Source organism: Dama dama, chromosome 9, assembly GCF_033118175.1.
Source record: "Dama dama isolate Ldn47 chromosome 9, ASM3311817v1, whole genome shotgun sequence".
NCBI classification, from domain to species: domain Eukaryota; kingdom Metazoa; phylum Chordata; class Mammalia; order Artiodactyla; family Cervidae; genus Dama; species Dama dama.
The window spans coordinates 28,235,764-28,254,677 of record NC_083689.1 but is presented as its reverse complement, the minus strand read 5'-3'; the positions used below and the strand labels follow the sequence as shown (position 1 = coordinate 28,254,677).

General features: G+C 41.7%; 1 protein-coding gene across 3 annotated transcripts in view; it reads left to right on the top strand.

Annotated features, from left to right (window-relative positions):
- Window positions 1-4,276: 4,276 nt before the first annotated feature.
- Window positions 4,277-18,914, top strand: part of ISOC1 (isochorismatase domain containing 1) — a 34,919-nt gene continuing 20,281 nt past the window's right edge. Inside the window, exons 1-5 of one of the 3 annotated variants that reach the window (XM_061150854.1) lie at window positions 4,277-4,600; window positions 7,746-7,829; window positions 14,359-14,478; window positions 14,586-14,789; window positions 16,815-16,931. In XM_061150854.1, coding sequence (XP_061006837.1) covers window positions 4,292-4,600; window positions 7,746-7,829; window positions 14,359-14,478; window positions 14,586-14,789; window positions 16,815-16,931 — 834 coding nt within the window. In that variant the 5' untranslated portion in view covers window positions 4,277-4,291. The remainder of the gene's footprint in view (window positions 4,601-7,745; window positions 7,830-14,358; window positions 14,479-14,585; window positions 14,790-16,814; window positions 16,932-18,914) is intronic. The other 2 variants (XM_061150856.1, XM_061150855.1) reach the window with 2 other exon arrangements.

Sequence of the window (18,914 nt, the reverse complement as noted above, 5' to 3'; positions counted from 1 at the left end):
AGAGAGGAGCTGGGTGGGCTACAGTCCATGGGGTTGCAAAGAGTCAGACAAGACTGAGTGACTATCATTTTCACTTTCATGATCTAAAGAGGTCTCCTAGGCTGTTTACTTCCTTCTTCATGATGAGAAGTGCAAGTGCAAGAAGTAATTATTTGTTTTCACTGGGTGTCTTGGAAAGCCCTAGATACTGAACCCTAAAATTTTACTAATGTGGTGGGTCCTTGAAACTTCTGAGATTCTCTCTCCCTTCTGGAGCTCTTTTGTCTTACCAAGGCCTGCCATGAATAATTACTTTTTCCTTTTCTTCTCCAATTAGCATGATGTTATCAATATAGTGGACAAGTGTGATATTCTGAAGGATGTCTAGTCACTTTATACCTCTTCGGAGGGAAAGACAGCTGCCATAGCTTTGGTTTGAGAAATGTAAATGTATGGTCCATGTAGAAGCTGCCCTAGAAGCAGCTGGTCTGTCTCCCAAAAGCTTAACAATGGTGTTAAATCCTGTACGCTGGTAGTTTCTTGATTGATAAACTTATACTTTGCCTCCTTGACTGTGCACCCTCATATTGCAGGGCCATGCATGGTCTCAGCTGGTACATGCTTGTGAGATTCTGTAATTCCTGTGAGATATCATCCCTTTCCTTCTTTAACAGGCCCAATACAACTATGGCCTAGTTTTGCTATTGCTTAAGCCTATGTATGGGCTTAGGTACCAAGAAGGAAGGTGGAGGGAAAATCCTGAGAAAATTTATGTCTTGCTAAGGAAAAGCCTTGTCTTCAAAACATGAGGGAATGCTGGTCATTAAGGAATCTGAGGTTAATCGCTAGTGTTAATCACTCAGTCGCATCCGACTCTTTGCAACCCCATGGACTGTAGCCTGCCAGGCTCTTCCATCCATGGAGTTCTGCAGGCAAGAATCCTGGACTGGGTTGTCATGCCCTTCTCCAGGGGATCTTCCTAACCCAGGGATCAAACCCAGGTTTCCCACACTGCAGGTGGATTCTTTGCCATTTTAGCCACCAGGGAAGCCCAAGGAGTCTGAGGACTTAGGATTTTTAGTTTTATCAATCCCATTGCCTGTGTCATGGTTCCATTTCCTAACCAGGCCCCTGACCTTGGCATAGAAAATATGTGTTGTTTAAGAATTTAATGTTCTTTGGAGCTTTGTTACTCTTATTAAGTCCTAGTCCTGACCCTCAACGTTCTCTGTCTTTTCACTGCAGGAATTGAAAGCCTTGTAGTAAATGGCCTTTGGGGGTACAAAAATCAACAATAGGCACTGTTTAAGATGATAGTGTCTTAGTCAGTTGAGGGACGATGGTGGTTTGGCTTTGGGTGGTATGACTGTATGGATGAGAAAGTTTGGATTTTGATGATCAGATCTTGTTGATAGACTACGGGGGAGAGAAAGAGGAATAAAGGATAAGCTCATGGTTATTGTACTTAGTAAAATGAGGTTGACATATGCTTACATGCTAACACAGAGGGAGAAATCTTGGGAAAGTGCAAACCAAATTAAATGTGAGAAATCTATTAGAGATCCAAGTGGCGATATCAAATAAGCACTTGTATATATGAGTCTGGCATTCAGGCATGAGGCCTTGTGTAACATAAATCTGAAAATCAAAGGTCTGCTGCTGCTGCTGCTAAGTCGCGTCAGTCGTCTCCGACTCTGTGCGACCCCATAGATGGCAGCCCACGAGGCTCCCTCGTCCCTGGGATTATCCAGGCAAGAACACTGGAGTAGGTTGTCATTTCCTTCTATGCTTGCCAGTGAAAAGTGAAAGTGAAGTCGACCAGTCATGTCTGACTCTTAGCGACCCCATGGACTGCAGCCCACCAGGCTCCTCTGTCCATGGGATTGTCCAGGCAAGAGTACTGGAGTGGGGTGCCAGCGCCTTCTCTGAATCAAAGGTCTATGGGTGGTATTTAAAGCCACACATCTTAAAGAAGAGGTGTGAGGACTAAGCCCTGGTGTACTGAAACGTTTAGAGATCTGGTAAATGAGGAGAAGGTGGGAAAAGAGCTTAAAAATGAATTAGAAGGAGAAATAAAAGAGAATGGTATCCAGGAAATGAAGAATATGATTCAAATGGAAAGAGAGACCAACTTGTCAAATATTGCTGCTCATTAGGGGGAGTAAGAAATAAGCCTTTGTTGTATTAATCCACTGAGATTTTGAAGTTTGTTTCTGTAGTACATTAACATATTAATCAACACTGTATAAACTAACTTCTTGAATTGCTTAGAATTTAAATTCTGAAAGTAAGTACTTAAATTTAACTAGTAAACCTCCTGAGAGTCTTATATGAGATCATTTTGGGCATTTTATCTGTGATGATTTTGTCAGTTAGGATAGTTATTTTCTACTCGTCATTAGAATATCTGCTAATGGATTCTTATTCATTGACTCTTTCCAACAACATTTATCAAATTTAATGCTCTAATAATTAAATTCCTATCAATGAAAGCTATATTTATGGCCCTTTTCTAGCATAGGGATGACACAGTTGGTACTCTTAAATGTGAATGGGTCCCTCAAATACTTGCTTTATTAATGCTATTTGTGTGTTATTCCCACAGAGACTGCAATTTTAAATAAAATGGCCAAAGGTCAATCTCAGGTAGTACAATGGATATGGAAATTGGTTTCTTTGGAAACCTACTTAAAAAATCTGAGACTGGAGTAAGTATGTTGACTGAGGATCACCAGAAAACATTGTGCAGATGCAGAGTTGCTTGTTAAGAGGGTCTGAGGTTCAGATCAAGTTCTCTAACCTGCTGTGTCTCAGAGGCATATATAAGGAGAGGGACCTCTTTTACAATTAGTCTCCCTAGACTAATACCTAGAATAGGTACCTTTTGGTAATTAGTCTAGACAAACTACCATTCTATTAGCACAGATTTACACGTCTGCACACACAAGACCTTGCAGTGAAGTGATATCTGCAAAAATATCACTTGGGGTCTGATGGATTCAGACAACAGCTTTAAATGGAATCTCAAAGTTTGATGAGGAGCCAGAAAACAGACTATTTTCAGTAGCCTGGATACAAGTGAGAAGTAAAGGCCAAAGGATGGCATTGGCATTACTTTAAAGCAGTGGCTCTGAAGTGGGGGCAAATTTGTCTCCTGGGGTATACTGGACAATGTCTGGAAACATCTTTTTTGATTGTCAAGATCAAATTCAGTGTGAGAGGGAAGTGCAGGGTGACACTGGCATCTAGAGGGTAGAGGTCAGAGATGCTGCTAAAATTGTACAAACACCAAGATAGACCCCACGGAAAGGTAGTGTCCATTCCAAACGTCAACAGTGCCAGCTAAGAAACCCTGCACCTTCCTTATTTCCTTCTAAGAGGAGGAAACCCCTGACATCTAAAATCTTATTTTATTTAGATTCATAAGCCTATCTTCCGAGGACCTGGCCTTTAAGGAAACTTCCTTCGTAGTGTATACTTTTCTATTTCCAGCTATTTATAGTGCCTTAAAGTGTTCACAAGTAAAAAAAATTATTAGAAGGTGATTGTTTTTACTTGCTTAAAAACAAAATCCTCAGCCTGAATAAAAAAAAAAAAAAAAAATCCTGATTTTCACTCTTAAACCCCTTTACATTTGCCAATGCTCAATCCAAGTTCTCCCGGAAATTGGGTTGAGCTATAGAGAGGGTAAGATCTCAAATCCACGACTGGAGAGACTGTGTTTCATGGGGTTAAAAAAGCATGAAATTGTAGGTCTTGGATAGCACTCCTAAGGAAGCCTTGACTTCCACCGCTTTTCTTAGGTCATCTATCAGCTGCCCTACCGGTTTTAATATTACTATCGCCGTCTTCAAGGACTGCCTGCCTTTCGACAAGGCCGACAGGTAACGCACTCCAGCAGATTTCGCAGGACAGCCCCGAATGCCTAAGCACAGCCCCAAAAGCCGGAGCACACCGCTCGACGGTGGGCGGAGCGGGCTGGAAGGGGGGGGTCACCGATCTCCTCTGAGGATTGGAGCCCGGGGCAGCCCAGGAAAGTCGAGGGTGTGCGGGATCCCCGGCCCGCCCGAGGTTGGAGGGGGCGGACGCGGCGGCGGGCGCAGGCGCTTGGCCAGGCGCCCGGGTCCCACAGCCCGGCGCTCCGCGGGGTCCGCCCTCCGCCCGGGCGAGGAGGAGGGCGCGCGAGCCGCGGCCGCCAGGACCCGCCCCCTCGCCTTCCCGAGCGCGCGGCGGGCGGCGCGGGGAGGCGGGGCCGCGGCGGCCGGCAGTGTCTGCGCCTCGCGGCCTCGGAGCCCGCAGACGCTCGGGGAACATGGCGGCGGCGGAGCCGGCGGTCGCGGCGCTCCCCGGCGGCGGCGGCGCGGGCGCGGGGGCGCCGTCGGGCACGGTCCCCGTGCTTTTCTGCTTCTCGGTCTTTGCGCGGCCGGCGGCCGTGCCGCACGGCGCGGGCTACGAGCTCCTCATCCAGAAGTTCCTCAGCCTGTACGGCGACCAGATCGACATGCACCGCAAATTCGTGGTGCAGCTCTTCGCGGAGGAGTGGGGCCAGTACGTGGACCTGCCCAAGGGCTTCGCGGTCAGCGAGCGCTGCAAGGTGCGCCTCGTGCCGCTGCAGATCCAGGTGGGTCCCGCGGGAGGGCCGCGCCCCGCCGCTCCGGGTGCCCGTGCGTCCCCGTCCCCGCCGGGCTCCTCAGGTGCCCCGCGGCGGCCGGCCCCGCGCGCCTCGCCGACTGGGAAGGGCCGCGCCGCTGTCGCAAGCCTCGCGAATGGCCCAGCCCCGGCGCCTGTCCGAAGGGGACGGTCCCCGGCTGTCCTCCGCCAAGGATGGGGCGTGGGCCTCCCAGCTAGAGGCGGCGCGCGCGAACGCCCCCACGTGTGTGGTCCTCAGCCTCCCGCATCCGCTTTGTGTGCCGGGAGCAAGTCCCAGCCGCCTGCGTAACCCAAGGGCTGTGCAGAGTAGCTGTGTTTTCCTTTGGGGTGATGCAGAACCGGGGGAAAGAGGTCGTGCGGAGTGTCGGCCTTGGGGTTTGTTCCCGGAGTTGTGTTTACCACTTGCGGAAACACAAACTTCTGGAGTCCTACCCTTTCACCCCTCCTCTTCCCCAGCTTTCAGTTCCTTTGATCTTCTGCCTTCCTTAAGCGAAATAACCGTGTTTAGCCTCTTCCTGGTAACTGTCAACGGAATCTGTTGATTACACGTATACATTGACTGCCTTGAAAAAGTCATTCGAATCAGGCTGCAGTACCTTCTTAAATACCTAACTTTAGCCCGTCTGTTCTTTCCTGGTAGTGCTGGCTGAAAAAGTTGTTATACTTGAGGATTATTTTATAGCTTTTTAATATTTTTAAAAAGCCGTGTTCTTATACTGCATAGATCTGCCTCCTGTGTTCTTTTTGTGCTCTGCTCAGAGGATTCACTCGAGGATTTACACTGTTGCAAAGCAAGAATAAAAGGTGTATTTTAGGTACTCCACCATCAACAGTTTTTTGGTTGAGAGACAGGTAAGCCATTTCTTTGGAAAACCAAACTGAAATGTGGGGTTCAGGTTTAGAAGGCACTTTAATGTTCAGGTGTCATTTCTGAGGACTGTCCTCTAGTTTTTTTTTCAGTTGTTGTCTGAGGAATTGATCTTGTTTGCTATCACTCCAGCACCCAGTCCAGAAACATCCAAAGCAGGTACTTTAATCAGAGGACAAAGGCTATGAGATTGCATGGTCACCCCTTGATAAGCCAAAACAGAGGCAGGAACTTGGTGTCTGACACCCTAGAATTTGCCCTGCTCTTGGGAGTTGTGGTTGAACGGGTTTTACTACTCCCCATTTCTGTGTGTTCAGGAGTTTTCATGGCGGACACCTTCTGCACACTTCCTTGTCAGTCTGTTTAGATTAATGCTGCCAAAAATACCGAAGAAGTTGGATGCACCTTTGACAAATCCATTAATAAAGGCGAGAATCCAAATACTAGCTGAAGAGATCTGGAGCTTTACCGAGGAGGCTGACTTCTTTGTGATGTGTTTCCTGTAGTGGTTGGGAGAGAGGGTGGGCTGTTACCTAAGAGATGTTATGCCACCAGACTGGTGCCTTTCCTGTCTTTAAGGCCTCCCTTTCCCCCAATATAGGATTTTTTTTATTTTGAAAAATTCAAAGTCTGGGTCTGACAACTCTTTTTAACTAAAGAAATTAATAATATGTATGACTATACCTGAGATGTCTTGTACATTCTCAAAAGGCATTATGTAATTCAGGACACATGTGGCTTTTGAAGTATTTTGCTTGATATTGGAGGTAAAATATAGTTTTTGTGGTGATGTTTAAAATAATAATTATAGTAGCACTACTCTGCCCCATCCTTTTTAAAATGTAATTATTTTTCACCAAATAGTCCAAGAATTCCTAAGCATCTGTTACATGATACTTTAGATATTTTAAAGTATTTAAAAATATGTTTATATTATTTCATTTTTGTAATCACAGTAGCTTGACTTCTTCAGCCAGGTGCCTCCCGAAGCTTAAAAACAGATGATGTGGAGGGTTGCACACTCATGCCATCTATATCCATATGCTTATTCTGATACCTGTTTATACCTTCCATATGAAGAGAGATATATATATGTGTATACATGCTCACACACATGTATGTATATATGTGTGGATATTCCCAGAAGGAAAAGGGAAGATATTTCTTTTCATGACCATTTTGCTATATTTTTTGGAGCCCAGCTGTATAATCCTGAGGACATGGACATTTCATGGCTGGACGAGAACTTAAGAGTTCATTCTGCATTTGAGTGTCAGCTCTAAGTTCCTGACACGATGAATGTAAACAGGGGTAAGACCGAATTCATGCTCCTTACCTAAATTCCTGCTCCTTCATTTTGCCAAAGAGCAGAACATGTAGGAAATTGCCCAAGGTCCCGTGGTAAATAAAGCATGTGAAGGTCCTACAACTGGCCACAGCATTCATGTTCTCTTTTCATGCTTAATGAATATATCAAGAAGAATGGGGAACAAGCCACAAACTTGGGCTTGTAACATCATGTGTTTTGATGCTATTTATTGCTTCTGTGGAACAGATGCCTGTCAGTCAGGAAGACTCGAGGTGGCCGGTCAGGGAGGCCACGCTCAGGGGACAACAGGCTCCTTCTACCAGAAGCAGGGAGGAAGCGCGTGATTGGCCACATGTAATCCATGGCTTAAATAATGCCATTTGTCATTTCGGAGAAGACCTCATAGCCTCTGCAGCTCTGGCGAATATCCTGTATATTCTAGAATGTATTCTCAATTTCCACAAGGGTCTGAGTTTGCTTTCAGGCTTGTCCTGACTGTTGCCCATGACCCTGAAAAACACGGTGGTTGCTTATTGACACTGCCCGCACTGGTGGTTGGTTGGTGGTTCTATGGAGAGTCATCTTTAAGACCCCCATTGCCAGTATTAGGCTATGATAACTTTTTAGTGTCTTCCTTTCTGAAATATTCTGTAACAGTGACCTAGTATCTGCTGACAGCTCAGGTAGCTAAAGACAGCTCGTGTTCGAAGCACTTTTTATGTGTCTTCAGCTTTCTCAAAATGCTTGAAGTCTGAGGTATTTTGAGAGGAAGGGGAAGAAATATAAAGAGAGGCTTATATAGTGGGAATTTAAGTCATTTTTCTGACTTACAAGTGTTAATTTTTCACAAGGTGTTTCCCAAGTTTTAACTAATAGAGAATTCAACCCTGGAAGCTCATGTAAATTTGATATCATACCATTACCAGTGTATTTTTCCAGCTTGTCACCAGGGAAGGCAGAACCCAAGTAGAAGAGAGGAAGAAACGGACGTGGTTAAGAATGACACCAGTGAGAGTATTTTACGTGAGTATGTAGGAGGGACGGCTCTGGCAGCTTTGTGTGGGCAGAAGATAAGGGCTTTCCTGGGAAGGTTATTTTGACCTTCTCTGAGGTGTTTAATTGGGAAGGGATTCTGCTCCAGATTTTACTTTCTTGGAAGTGTATTAGTATGAAGGTTAGTTTAAACAGGTGTGGACATTTTATAGTTTGAAGGTTCCCCAGAGTTCAGGGTGGGAAGGAAGAGAAGGTATGGTTTGAAAAGAAAAGGGAAGGGACTTGGGTCTCCCTTGGGCTTGCTAGTTGGAAGGTGGTGATTTTTGATTTCAGAACCTGAACCATGGAGTGTGTAGGAGGAGCAGGTAGATAAGCTAATGCTCAGAACTCTTGAGTTAGAGAAGTAGGCAGCACTTTTCTCAGGAGGCAGACAGTGTCAGGGGCTCTGGAGATAACAGCTGAATCCTAAGGGATTGTCTCTCGCCCACCCACCCGCCTTGTAGAAAATTTAACATTTCAAATTACTGCCCAAAGCGTTGTACACATTTTGCTCTTTGTGGATACATGAGAGGCTACCTATAAATAAACTGTGTGCCAGTGGAAGCTATGATCTGTGGTTGGGATTTTTTTTCCTACGTTTAATTTGCCAGGGGGAATTCAGTGTAGATTCAGATGTCACTGTGCTCCTGGGATCTGGTCAGCTTCACCGTTACCCCAACATCAGGTACAATGTAAAGAAACCCCTCCATCCTCAGCACTGAAATGGGTGGAGTTGGCTGGCCTCCTGCGGGCAGTTGGAAAGCTCAAACTTTAACTTATAAGCTTGAGTTGTAATCTTAATGCCAGTCACATTAGTGTTCACAATAGGTGAGTAGGTTGCAAAATAAGAGTGAAATAAATGTTCTCTTGCAGTCTAAATTAAAAAGCCCCAAACATTTTTCCAGAAACAGATCATGTACCAGTAATTGTAAGTCTTTTGGTAACATTTGGGAATCTACTTTATGAACCATTTCTTAATTCTGTAGACTGTGCTAACAGGTTAGACATTATCGATGTTTCTCTCTATATATTTCTTGGTTTCTTAAGGGATCATATTAGTAGTAAGTGGTATTTTAACCTCATTATTAAAGAACTGTTTTTAACATGTGCTAAACTTGAAAGCACAGTGTATGTTTCCCATAGGAGGGATGCACAGTAACCTAATGCTTTTATTGATGGATTTACATGAAACTGATTTAGTCTTTGAAATAGCCCTATGAGGTAGCAACTATTTTTATTACTTTGTTACAGATTGAAGTGAAGGTGTTAAGTTGTGTCTGACTCTTTGTGACCCCATGGACTGTAGCCCACCAGGCTCCTCTGTCCATGGGATTCTCCAGGCAAGAATACTGGAGTGGGTTACTATGCCCTTCTCCAGGGGATCTTCCCAACCCAGGGATTGAACTTGGGTCTCCCACACTGCAGGTAGATTCTTTACTTTCTGAGCCACGAGCGAAGCCAGATTAAGAAGCTGCTGTTTAGAAATGTTAATGACTTGCAATTGAAATTGGTGAAGTTGACATTTGAACTCAGACTCTGATGCCCACGAGCTGACCTGTATTGCCTGAGAGAGTCCTGGCACAGGCCTCTGTTTTGAGTCGATATTGAAACAAAGTCTTCCTGTACCTTTCCAAGGTTTCCTTGGAAACACTTCTCAGTGAAATAAAGATACCTCATATTCCCTTCTGGACCCCTCTCCCAAGCACATCATGCCTATATTGTTGCTGTAATAGACTACTAAAATTTTGAAAACAGCACATTCACAAGTTCAAACTTCAGTCATTTCTAAAGAGACACAGTTTACACACTGTAGTCGCTTGCTCGGGTGCTGCTATAGCAGAGTACTACAGACTGAGTAGCTTATATAACCAAAATTTATTTTCTCCCAGTTTTAAAGGCTTTAGGTCAGATTTGGGTCCTTGAGAGGACTGTGAAGGAGAAGCCGTTTCATGCCTCTCCTGGCTTTTGGTGGTAGGTTGGCCACCTTTGGCATTGCTTGACTTGTAGACATACCATACATGGGCTTCTCTGTGCTCAGATTTCCCTTTTTCATAAGAATGCCTCTCATGTTGGATGAGGCCTCCACCTGGGTTGGGAAGATCCCCTAGGGGAGGAAATGGCAACCCACTCCAGTGTTCTTGGCTGGGAAATTCCATGGACAGAGGAGCCTGATGGGCTGCCGTCCATGGGGTCACAAAGAGTTGGGACACTGAGCACGCACGCACACACTGCTCTGGTATGACCTCGTCTTAATTGACTCTGTTTTCAGTGACTGTTTCCAAATAAGGCAGTACCGGGGTGCAATACTGGAGGTTAGGAATTCAGCATCTGAGTTTCGGAGCACACAGTTCAACACACAACACTCACCATGTGCTACGTTTATGGAGAGATCAGATGTGGCACAGCACATCTCCCTGAGCAAGACCGGCCATCGTGTTTGCGCCTGTCCCAAGAAGCCGGGGACCAAGCCAGGGAGGAGCAGGTTCCTTGCAGACGTAGCAGCTGTTGTAAGAAAATGGTCAGATCATGTGTGGATGTGAAGCGGGGTGAATACTGTTATGATCATGGTAGTCATGGAATTTGGGGATGAGGAGTCTTTTGAACATGAAATCTGAGGTCAAATTCTAGCTATGACAGTTCTTAAGAAAGTGGGCAAAAATTTTATACTTGAAATTTGTCTTAAACTGTTGCTTGAGGAAGCCATTGATTGTGATCAACTTTTTGTGTTGAAATATGTATTCAGTACATTTAAATACATATTTTTTTATGTATGCGTGTAGTGATGTATGTAGATAGATATATAAATATATGAGGGTGTGTGTATATAAACATTTTTATATGTGATTTCCTCAGACTTCTTGAATATGTGTTGATCTCTAATTGCTACACATTTACCTATGAGCATTTGGTCAAGTCCATTTTTAATTTGCTTTCTAGCAGTTGCAACAAGTCTGATGATGAGCAGCACTTTTAGTTATCTACAAGGTTTTGGTTTAAGAGGAGTTTCTGAGTCAAATTATGAAGTCCCTGGATTATAGAGTCAGTGTGTAATTTAACAGTTTTTGAAATTCATGTGGACTTGGGGTGGATAGGGGTTGATTGGACGTAGTTAGAGATTTTCAGTAGTTGTCTTTTTTTTTTTTTTGGTAGCCTCAGCTCCTCCTTTTTCTCCCTTGTATGACATAGAGATTATGCATAAAGTAGTGGCTTTTCCCGCTACTATTATGACATAGGGAGACCACTTTATTTTATTACCTAAATTTTTAATTTTAGACTAGTGTTAATTTACAAGGAGAGTTGCAAAGATAATACAGAGAGTTCCTGTATGTGTGACATAGTTTCCCCTCTTGCCAACATCTTCCATCACTGTGGCATATTTGTCACAACTAAAGAACCAACATTAGTACATTACTACTAGCTGAGTGCCACACTTCAGTCAGATTTCACAAGCTTTTCCCTAATGTCCTCTTTCTGCTCCAGGATCCAATCCAAGATACTCGTTATGTTTAGTTGCCACATCTCCTTGCGCTCCTCTGAGTTATGACAATTCCTCAAAACTTCATTGTTTTTAATGAGCTTGACAATTCTGAGGAGTACTGAATAGCTATTTTGGTAGAATGATCTCAGTTTGGGTTTCTCTGCTGTTTTCTCAGTGCTTAAACCAGGGTTGTGGGATTTTGAGAGGAAGATCATGAAGGTCATTCCCATCACATATCCAGGCTGAATACCATCACCATGGCTTCACTGATCGCCTCAGTCTTGATGGCCTGGCTGAGGCCGTATTCATCATCACCCTCTTACTCGATTCTCTATTGTGAGGAAGCAAATTGCTCAGTGCAGGCCACATTCAAGGGGTGGCCACTCCTGGAGAGGAGAATATCTAGGCATTTTTGTTTCACGAAATTATAACCAGTCATCTCTGCTCTCAATCCCTTGTCCCTGTGGCTTCTTTCTTTAACTGAAAGTTTAAAGATGGTGGATTCCTTTGCTGGAAAGGATTTCAGGGCTGCGTTTGCTGACCTTCCCTTCTCTAATACAACATATGTCTGATGAGGTCCCCTGCCCAGAACAGATACCTCACAGCTGTAATGAGATGTTGGGAAGCACCAGGTAACAGGAACCCTGGGAGACCACAACTCTGAATAATCTAGGATTTCTGAGTAGGTATGGTTTTATTCCTTTGACATCCCAATATTCAATAGTTTGACCATTTTATATGGTAGTCCTGAAATATTATGTAACTGATTTTCTTAATGGGTGTAAGACAATGATTTTATCCCAGTTTATAACTTAACAATACAGCTCGTTACTCCTTCGTTGGAGTCTAGACTGAGAACTGGTTGAGATTTGATCCGCATTTACTGTATTTTGAATCTCTTCTTCCCCGGCTGTTATTCCTTGCTGCTATCCGTTTGCCTGTCTTCAGCAAACTTTCACATTTGCTGTTTCTAACCTTATGTTAATTTATAATCCAGACAACCAAACTTGTTAGGAATGTATACAGAGTTAATCCTTACAGTCTGAGATAAGATCTGAGAGCTGGAGATCCAAGCAAGTGTAGGCGGTCAGTATATTAGGGCAAGGCCATCCAGCATACCCTGGCAACTTTGTAGAGTTTTATTTTGCCTGCTTGCTGGTTTTCATATGTTGTAGAATGGCAAGATTGCTGAGTTGCACTGCAGTTGTTTTAAACAGGGCAACTGCAGCTAAACCGCTTTTCATAGTGTTCCTTCAACACATCGTTTTTCACTGGGGACCCCTGGTTCAAATTTCTAAAATAGTATATATATATGGATTTTGAGCCAACATTTAATATTAACTGAGAATTTAAGATACATGATTATAAATAGTGGTTGGTTTTCAACCTAGTACCCTAAGTACTTATATAGTCATCAGATTCATTGCTTTTGATAATGACTGAAATGGAAGCATGGTGCTTGCATTAAAAATTTAAGTAAAGAAGCAGCCAAAGATGAGCATATATAATTAAAAATGCTTGAATATTTATTTTAAACATTCCTTATTGACAGAGTAGGAAAACCCTCTGCGTAGTTTTAGAATTACAGATAGTACTCCCATTCTCACATGGACATTGTCTTGGACCACCCGTGGTTAATTAGTACACATCTGTAGAGTTAATACCAGAGGGAGATAAGGTGCTGGAGTCCGTCAGCCCAGAATGCAGATAAATAAAGTACATACTCGCTAGAGCAGTCATACTGCTAAGATCAAAGGTTCCTCTTAATGATTCACTTAATTCTTGGAGTAATTGTTTCTTAAGTGTGATACGTGTGCCGAGGTACTAAGGCAGAGTCTAGGGTCAGGCTGGGGGTGAAGCCACCACCTTTGTAGTCAGGACTCAGGTTTCTCTAGAAAAGTAGAAATAATTATTATCTGTTGGTGGTTTCGGTTCATTAGAGGGGAGCCTTCAGGGGTACCAAGAGTAGTGGCATGGCCTCATTCAGGATCAAACTGCGTCCTTTCCAGAGCTTCTCTAATTTGAGAAGGTGGAAAGAAAAGCACAGTGGGTTTTTCAGAACTCAGATTAAATTCTTGTATTTAACAATGATTTTTCACTTTTGGGGAGATCCATGTTGGGCCCAAATTATTGTAGTAGACCAACTACAGCAATTAATGTGAAGCTTGGTAATCTAATACCCAGTGTTCATCTTGATTCATTGATTTTCTTGATTGTGATAAATATGTGTAAGAATTCAGATGTCAGGTTTATGTCTCTCCATTTGACAATGGTGATGTGGTTGGCATCATTTCGTTGCATTTTTTTTTTAACTCTTAAGAAGGTATTCTTGAGAATACTAACTTAATATTTCAGTCTTGATGATAGTAGTAATTCTAGGTTTTTTTTTTTTTTTTTTTTTCATTTTTTGTTTCACAGTCTCTGCTACAGATTATTTTAAATTTTATTCTTTGCACTTGTAAGCAATATTGTCATCAAATTTAAGGTTTTTTTTTACCATTTTTATTATAAAAGTAATACTTTTAAATAACATTTAGCAAATGTTTTAAAACAGCATTTGAAAAACAGAAGAAAGGTATTAAGAAAAAAAATATTATCAGCATCCCTAACTATGTAACCACTTGTCAATATTTTCATATATTTACTTCTACTTTTTATTCATATTTTTAGAGTTTTGAAATACTATTGAACTGTGCTCTTTTTAAAATTAACATTAGATTATAAGCATTTCTTCTTAGAGGTGTGCATTTTTTGAAAACATATGCATATACTATTTTAATAGGCTAAACATGTTTTGTGAAATCATTTTTCGTATTTCAGTTCTTGGTTTATTTCAAATTTTCACTATTAAAAGCAATTCAGTGGACATCTTTGGGGATAATTTTTTTTCCTATTATTCATATCATTTCTTCTAAATAATAGTTGTTAAAATTGACATAATGGGTCAAACAGTAGGAATGTTCTTCTCTCCTTACTGACCTCCAGCTGAAAATAAATGTCACTGTATAACAAATGCTAAATCATTCTTTCTTTTTTCCTCAGCTCACTACCCTGGGAAATCTTACACCTTCAAGCACTGTGTTTTTCTGCTGTGATATGCAAGAAAGGTTCAGACCAGCCATCAAGTATTTTGGAGATATTATTAGTGTGGGACAGAGATTGGTATGCTTGCTTGTTTATTTTTTCCAATTTGCTGAAGCATGATATACATTCATATACAAATGTATGTATATTGGTACTTATCTTTGTGCATTTTATTTTCCCCCCAGTTACAAGGGGCCCGGATTTTAGGAATTCCAGTTATTGTAACAGAACAGTACCCTAAAGGTCTTGGAAGCACTGTTCAAGAAATTGATTTAACAGGTGTAAAGCTGGTACTTCCAAAGACCAAATTTTCAATGGTATTACCAGAAGTGGAAGCAGCATTAGCAGAGATTCCTGGAGTCAGGAGTGTTGTGTTGTTTGGAGTAGAAGTAAGTACCACTTGTTCTGTTTTGGACACAATTCATTTGTAGAAAACTTGTTATTTCCAGAATGTAATTTTGTATATAGAATATGTGTATGTGTTAGTGGCTCAGTCACGTCTGACTCTTTGCGACCCCATGGACTGTAGCCCACCAGGCTCCTTTGTCTATGGGATTCTCCAGGCAAAAATACTGGAGTGGGTTGCCATTTCCTTCTCCATGTATATAGAATACTGTATAGGTAAAAAGAGCTTCCCTGTTGTCTCAGTGGTAAAGAACCTGCCTGCCAATGCAGGAGACATGGGTTTGATCCCTAGGTCGGGAATCCCCTGGAGAAGGAAATGGCAACCCACTCCAGTATACTTGCCTGGAGAATCCCATGGACCGAGGAGCCTTGCGGGCTATAATCCATGGGGTCCAAAAAGAGTCAGACATAACTTAGTGACTAAACAGCAACAACTGATAGAAAATAACCCCCACCATTTATTAAATGTTGACTGTTGTCATGGCACTGGTCCAAACACTCTTTTATCCTTTAATTTGTTAAACTCTCAGAACAATCCTCTGATCTAAGTACTTTTGGTCTCCTCATATTATAGAGATGGGGAAACTTAAACACAGATGCTGTGTGTCTTGCTCAAAAGTTAAAGTTAGTTAAAGGATCGAGTTGCATTTGAATCTAGGTTGATTGATCTTTGGGCCTTTACTTTGAACCACTACTCAGAACACACTTTCATCAAAGATAATATGTTTACTTATATAGGAGCTATAGGTGTTCATCTTGGTCATGTTTTTATTCTAGAAAACCTTTTGTTTTGTTCTAGAACCTTTGTTCTAGAAAACCTGTAGTTCACTGTCCTTCACATTTGAATCATGTACTTTTTTTTTTTTAAGGGAAAAATATGTTCATGGATTCTTAATGCTGACTAAAATGATTTTTGGGTTTTTTTTTGACATGTGGAAGCAGAATATAAGTATTTATTCATAGCTTTTAAGAACCTCTTGAACTGAAATTATAAAATTATGAAAACCATAAAAACAATGAAACCCAAATAATATTAATTTAAGACAGCCATGATGTTTTGATAGTAGGTTTCATAATAGTAGGTTTTCATAGTAGAAAGATGTATCCTCAGTTTTAGATGTATATTAAATATTTCTGTATTTTGACTTCAATACTGACAAAATAAAGAAGCCTATTTGTGTAAATATGTCATGCCAAATCTCGTTGCTGACTTTTATACTTTTTCTTATTTGTTCATCATTATTAGCTCTTCATGTAATCAAAATCATCTTTGAGCAGTCCTCCAGTGCTAACTTTAATGAGTTATCAGTCGATCATTTTCCATGGCTGTCTTGTCGTGTGAAGATAAGGTCAGCTTTGTCGCATTATTAAAATCTGCTTTCATTGCTAATCCACTTATTGTTGGAGCCTGTTTTTACTCTTTATTCCCTGCCAATGAATTATACAAGTCTGTGCTTAGAAAGATGGAATCTGTATAATGTATTTGCTGGTGATGTATGCTGAGTATTTTTTGCCTAAGCTACATGTTATTTTTAATTTGGCCTACCGTTACTACTGGGTGCCTTTTAACAACTCAGTTTTCCCACCATTATCTCAGTCGACAGTACTGCAGACGCATTCTTTGTGTCAGGCATTTGGTGTGAAAACAGAAATAAACCCAACTGTGAGTGGCATCAAAACTGGGTGGTAGTAGTCAGCTGAATGAAGGTCATCCAGATGAAACACAGATGAAAATATTTTTAAAAAACGCTCACAGAGCTGTAAGAATATGTTCAGGGTTCCCAGGACAAAGACCATTGATGTTATTCAGTTCCTGACTTTACAAAGAGGAAACCAAAGCCAGAGATGCTGTTTATGCTCGAGATCACTGGTGAGTCGAAGGCAAAACTCGATGTAGCACAAGGTCATTAGACCCGTGGTGCTCTTTCGGCTGTCCCGTATCGCTGCACGTTTGTAGAATACTTGTTGTTTACCACAGTGTTACATGTGGGTTTTTACTTTCCATCTAGACTCACGTGTGCATCCAGCAGACCGCTCTGGAGCTCGTTGGCCGAGGTATCGAGGTTCATATAGTTGCTGATGCCACATCATCGAGAAGCATGATGGACAGGATGTTTGCACTTGAGGTAACTGTCCTGTTTTAAAGTAATTCATTTACCGAGGCTTCCAGATAAATTTGGAGAATATTAAATATGTAACAGCAGTGAAAATGTACCTCTTAAATTTGAGCGTGGTCTGACAATAGTCAGACTCACCGTTTTCCAAGGTCTCTACTATGCACAACCAGCCTCTGAGGCCTCACCATCATCTCCTGTTTTACATCTGCTGTCTTTACTTCTAGTGATGCTAAACACTCCTGTACATCTTCTGTCGTAACTTTACTACAGTTTTGCACCGGAACTAAGAGGTATTACAGTAAGCTTACTCTGAACTATTTAAAGATTTGCAAATTAAAAGCAGCTCATCTAGGCTGAACTTGATCAAGATCTATCCAAAACCTCGTGCCTAGTAGGCCTCAGCCTGGTTCAGCTTTGTATTAGATTTCATCAGACTTGAATTTCTGGAAACAGGAGTGTCGCTGACTGTGGGCACCACTCACATGCAGGGTTTGACGGCTCTCTGCGTGGAGTGTCAGTGATTTTTGACAGCGTTGCATAACAGTAGCCTTACGTAAGCAATTCCTATTCTGAGACTATTGAAAAGCAAACTCCCACAATTAATCCTTTGAAATCTTCATATTGTGGATCTCTGTCTGTTTTGTTTAATTCTAATTCTATCATAATTTTTAAGTAATGTCAATATGGATTGGAATTGCTGAGTTTTTAACTAATTACTTTTATTGAGAATGGGAAATGGAGATTTTTTTATTTTTTGAGACTCTCCAGTGTTTCATGCGTAAGCTGGCCTATGAGCCACTTTCTCTGTAGATTGCTCAGTCATTTCTCGTAATCTAAAATGTTCCCTAGGGTGGTGAGTTCGGCAAATAAGAATAAGACAGACAGACAAGGGTCGAGTCAGTGGGGAGGGCTGATGTGGAAGCCGGCGGGTTGCTGGCAGCAGCAGTGCTTTCAAGGCCCTGGTTGGCCATCCCTTCTTTTATTCCTGAACAGGGAGGTTTTATTAATTTTATTCAACTATTTTCAGGTCCATTTGGACTATCAGGTTCTCTGGTTAGTTTGATACTAAGTATTGCTTCTTCCCCTCTCAGCAGAGATCTTTAAGCTCTCCTTACAGTCAGAGTTAATCAACTAACACTTTTCAAATTTTCTTAGTAATCTGATCCGTCCTGCCTCGACAGGCAGTTGTTTTCCTCCGTGAATAACCTTTATGGTAATGCTGAGATCCAGAACTTGAAGTGTTCCCAAGGAAGCAAAGAACTTAAGAACATATAAAACCAGAAATTTTCCTTTCTTGTAAAGAGATTTCAAGAACTTTTGTCCTGCATCCATTTTTCATACATGTATTTATTATGCATTTATTACAGAAACTTGTTATTGCTGGCAGTTCTGTCTTTTACCAAGATTCAGAATAAAACAGTTGGCCTTTTAATACCTGAGCCTCATTCTTTCAGAGGCAACCTATAATCTTACTGATCAGGAATCCAAATAGTAAAGGGATAATATGGGTTTGAATGCAGGTTCTGGCATTTTGTAAATTTGTGTCCTTGGACAGATCACCTAATATCTTTGCCTTAGATTTCTCATTCGTGATATGAAATAAAATTCATATTTTTATGGCAAAATAGAAAAATTTAAACTTGAAGAAGTTTTCTTTGCCCTTTGGTTTCCTCTTTCCCCCCTACTGTGTGTACACAGTATGAAGCAAGCACATCTCCCCATCAAAAGAAATACCTGTTCACCTGTAAAGAGTGGACAGCTGCTTAAAAGATAATACTCTTTCTTGATTGTCTCAAGGGTCATGTGACCCACCACAGTGGCGCTTGGATCTGGATTCTATAAACTGTCAATAATTTATCATTTCATGTACAGCCCTCTGTCTCAAAAAACTTACATAACTGTGCTTTTGACTTCTGATGGGTGGAACTGTTCTTAGAGTTTTCTGAGGGGCTGTTCCCAGGTTATGCTTATCATCTTGCCTTGAGTAAAATT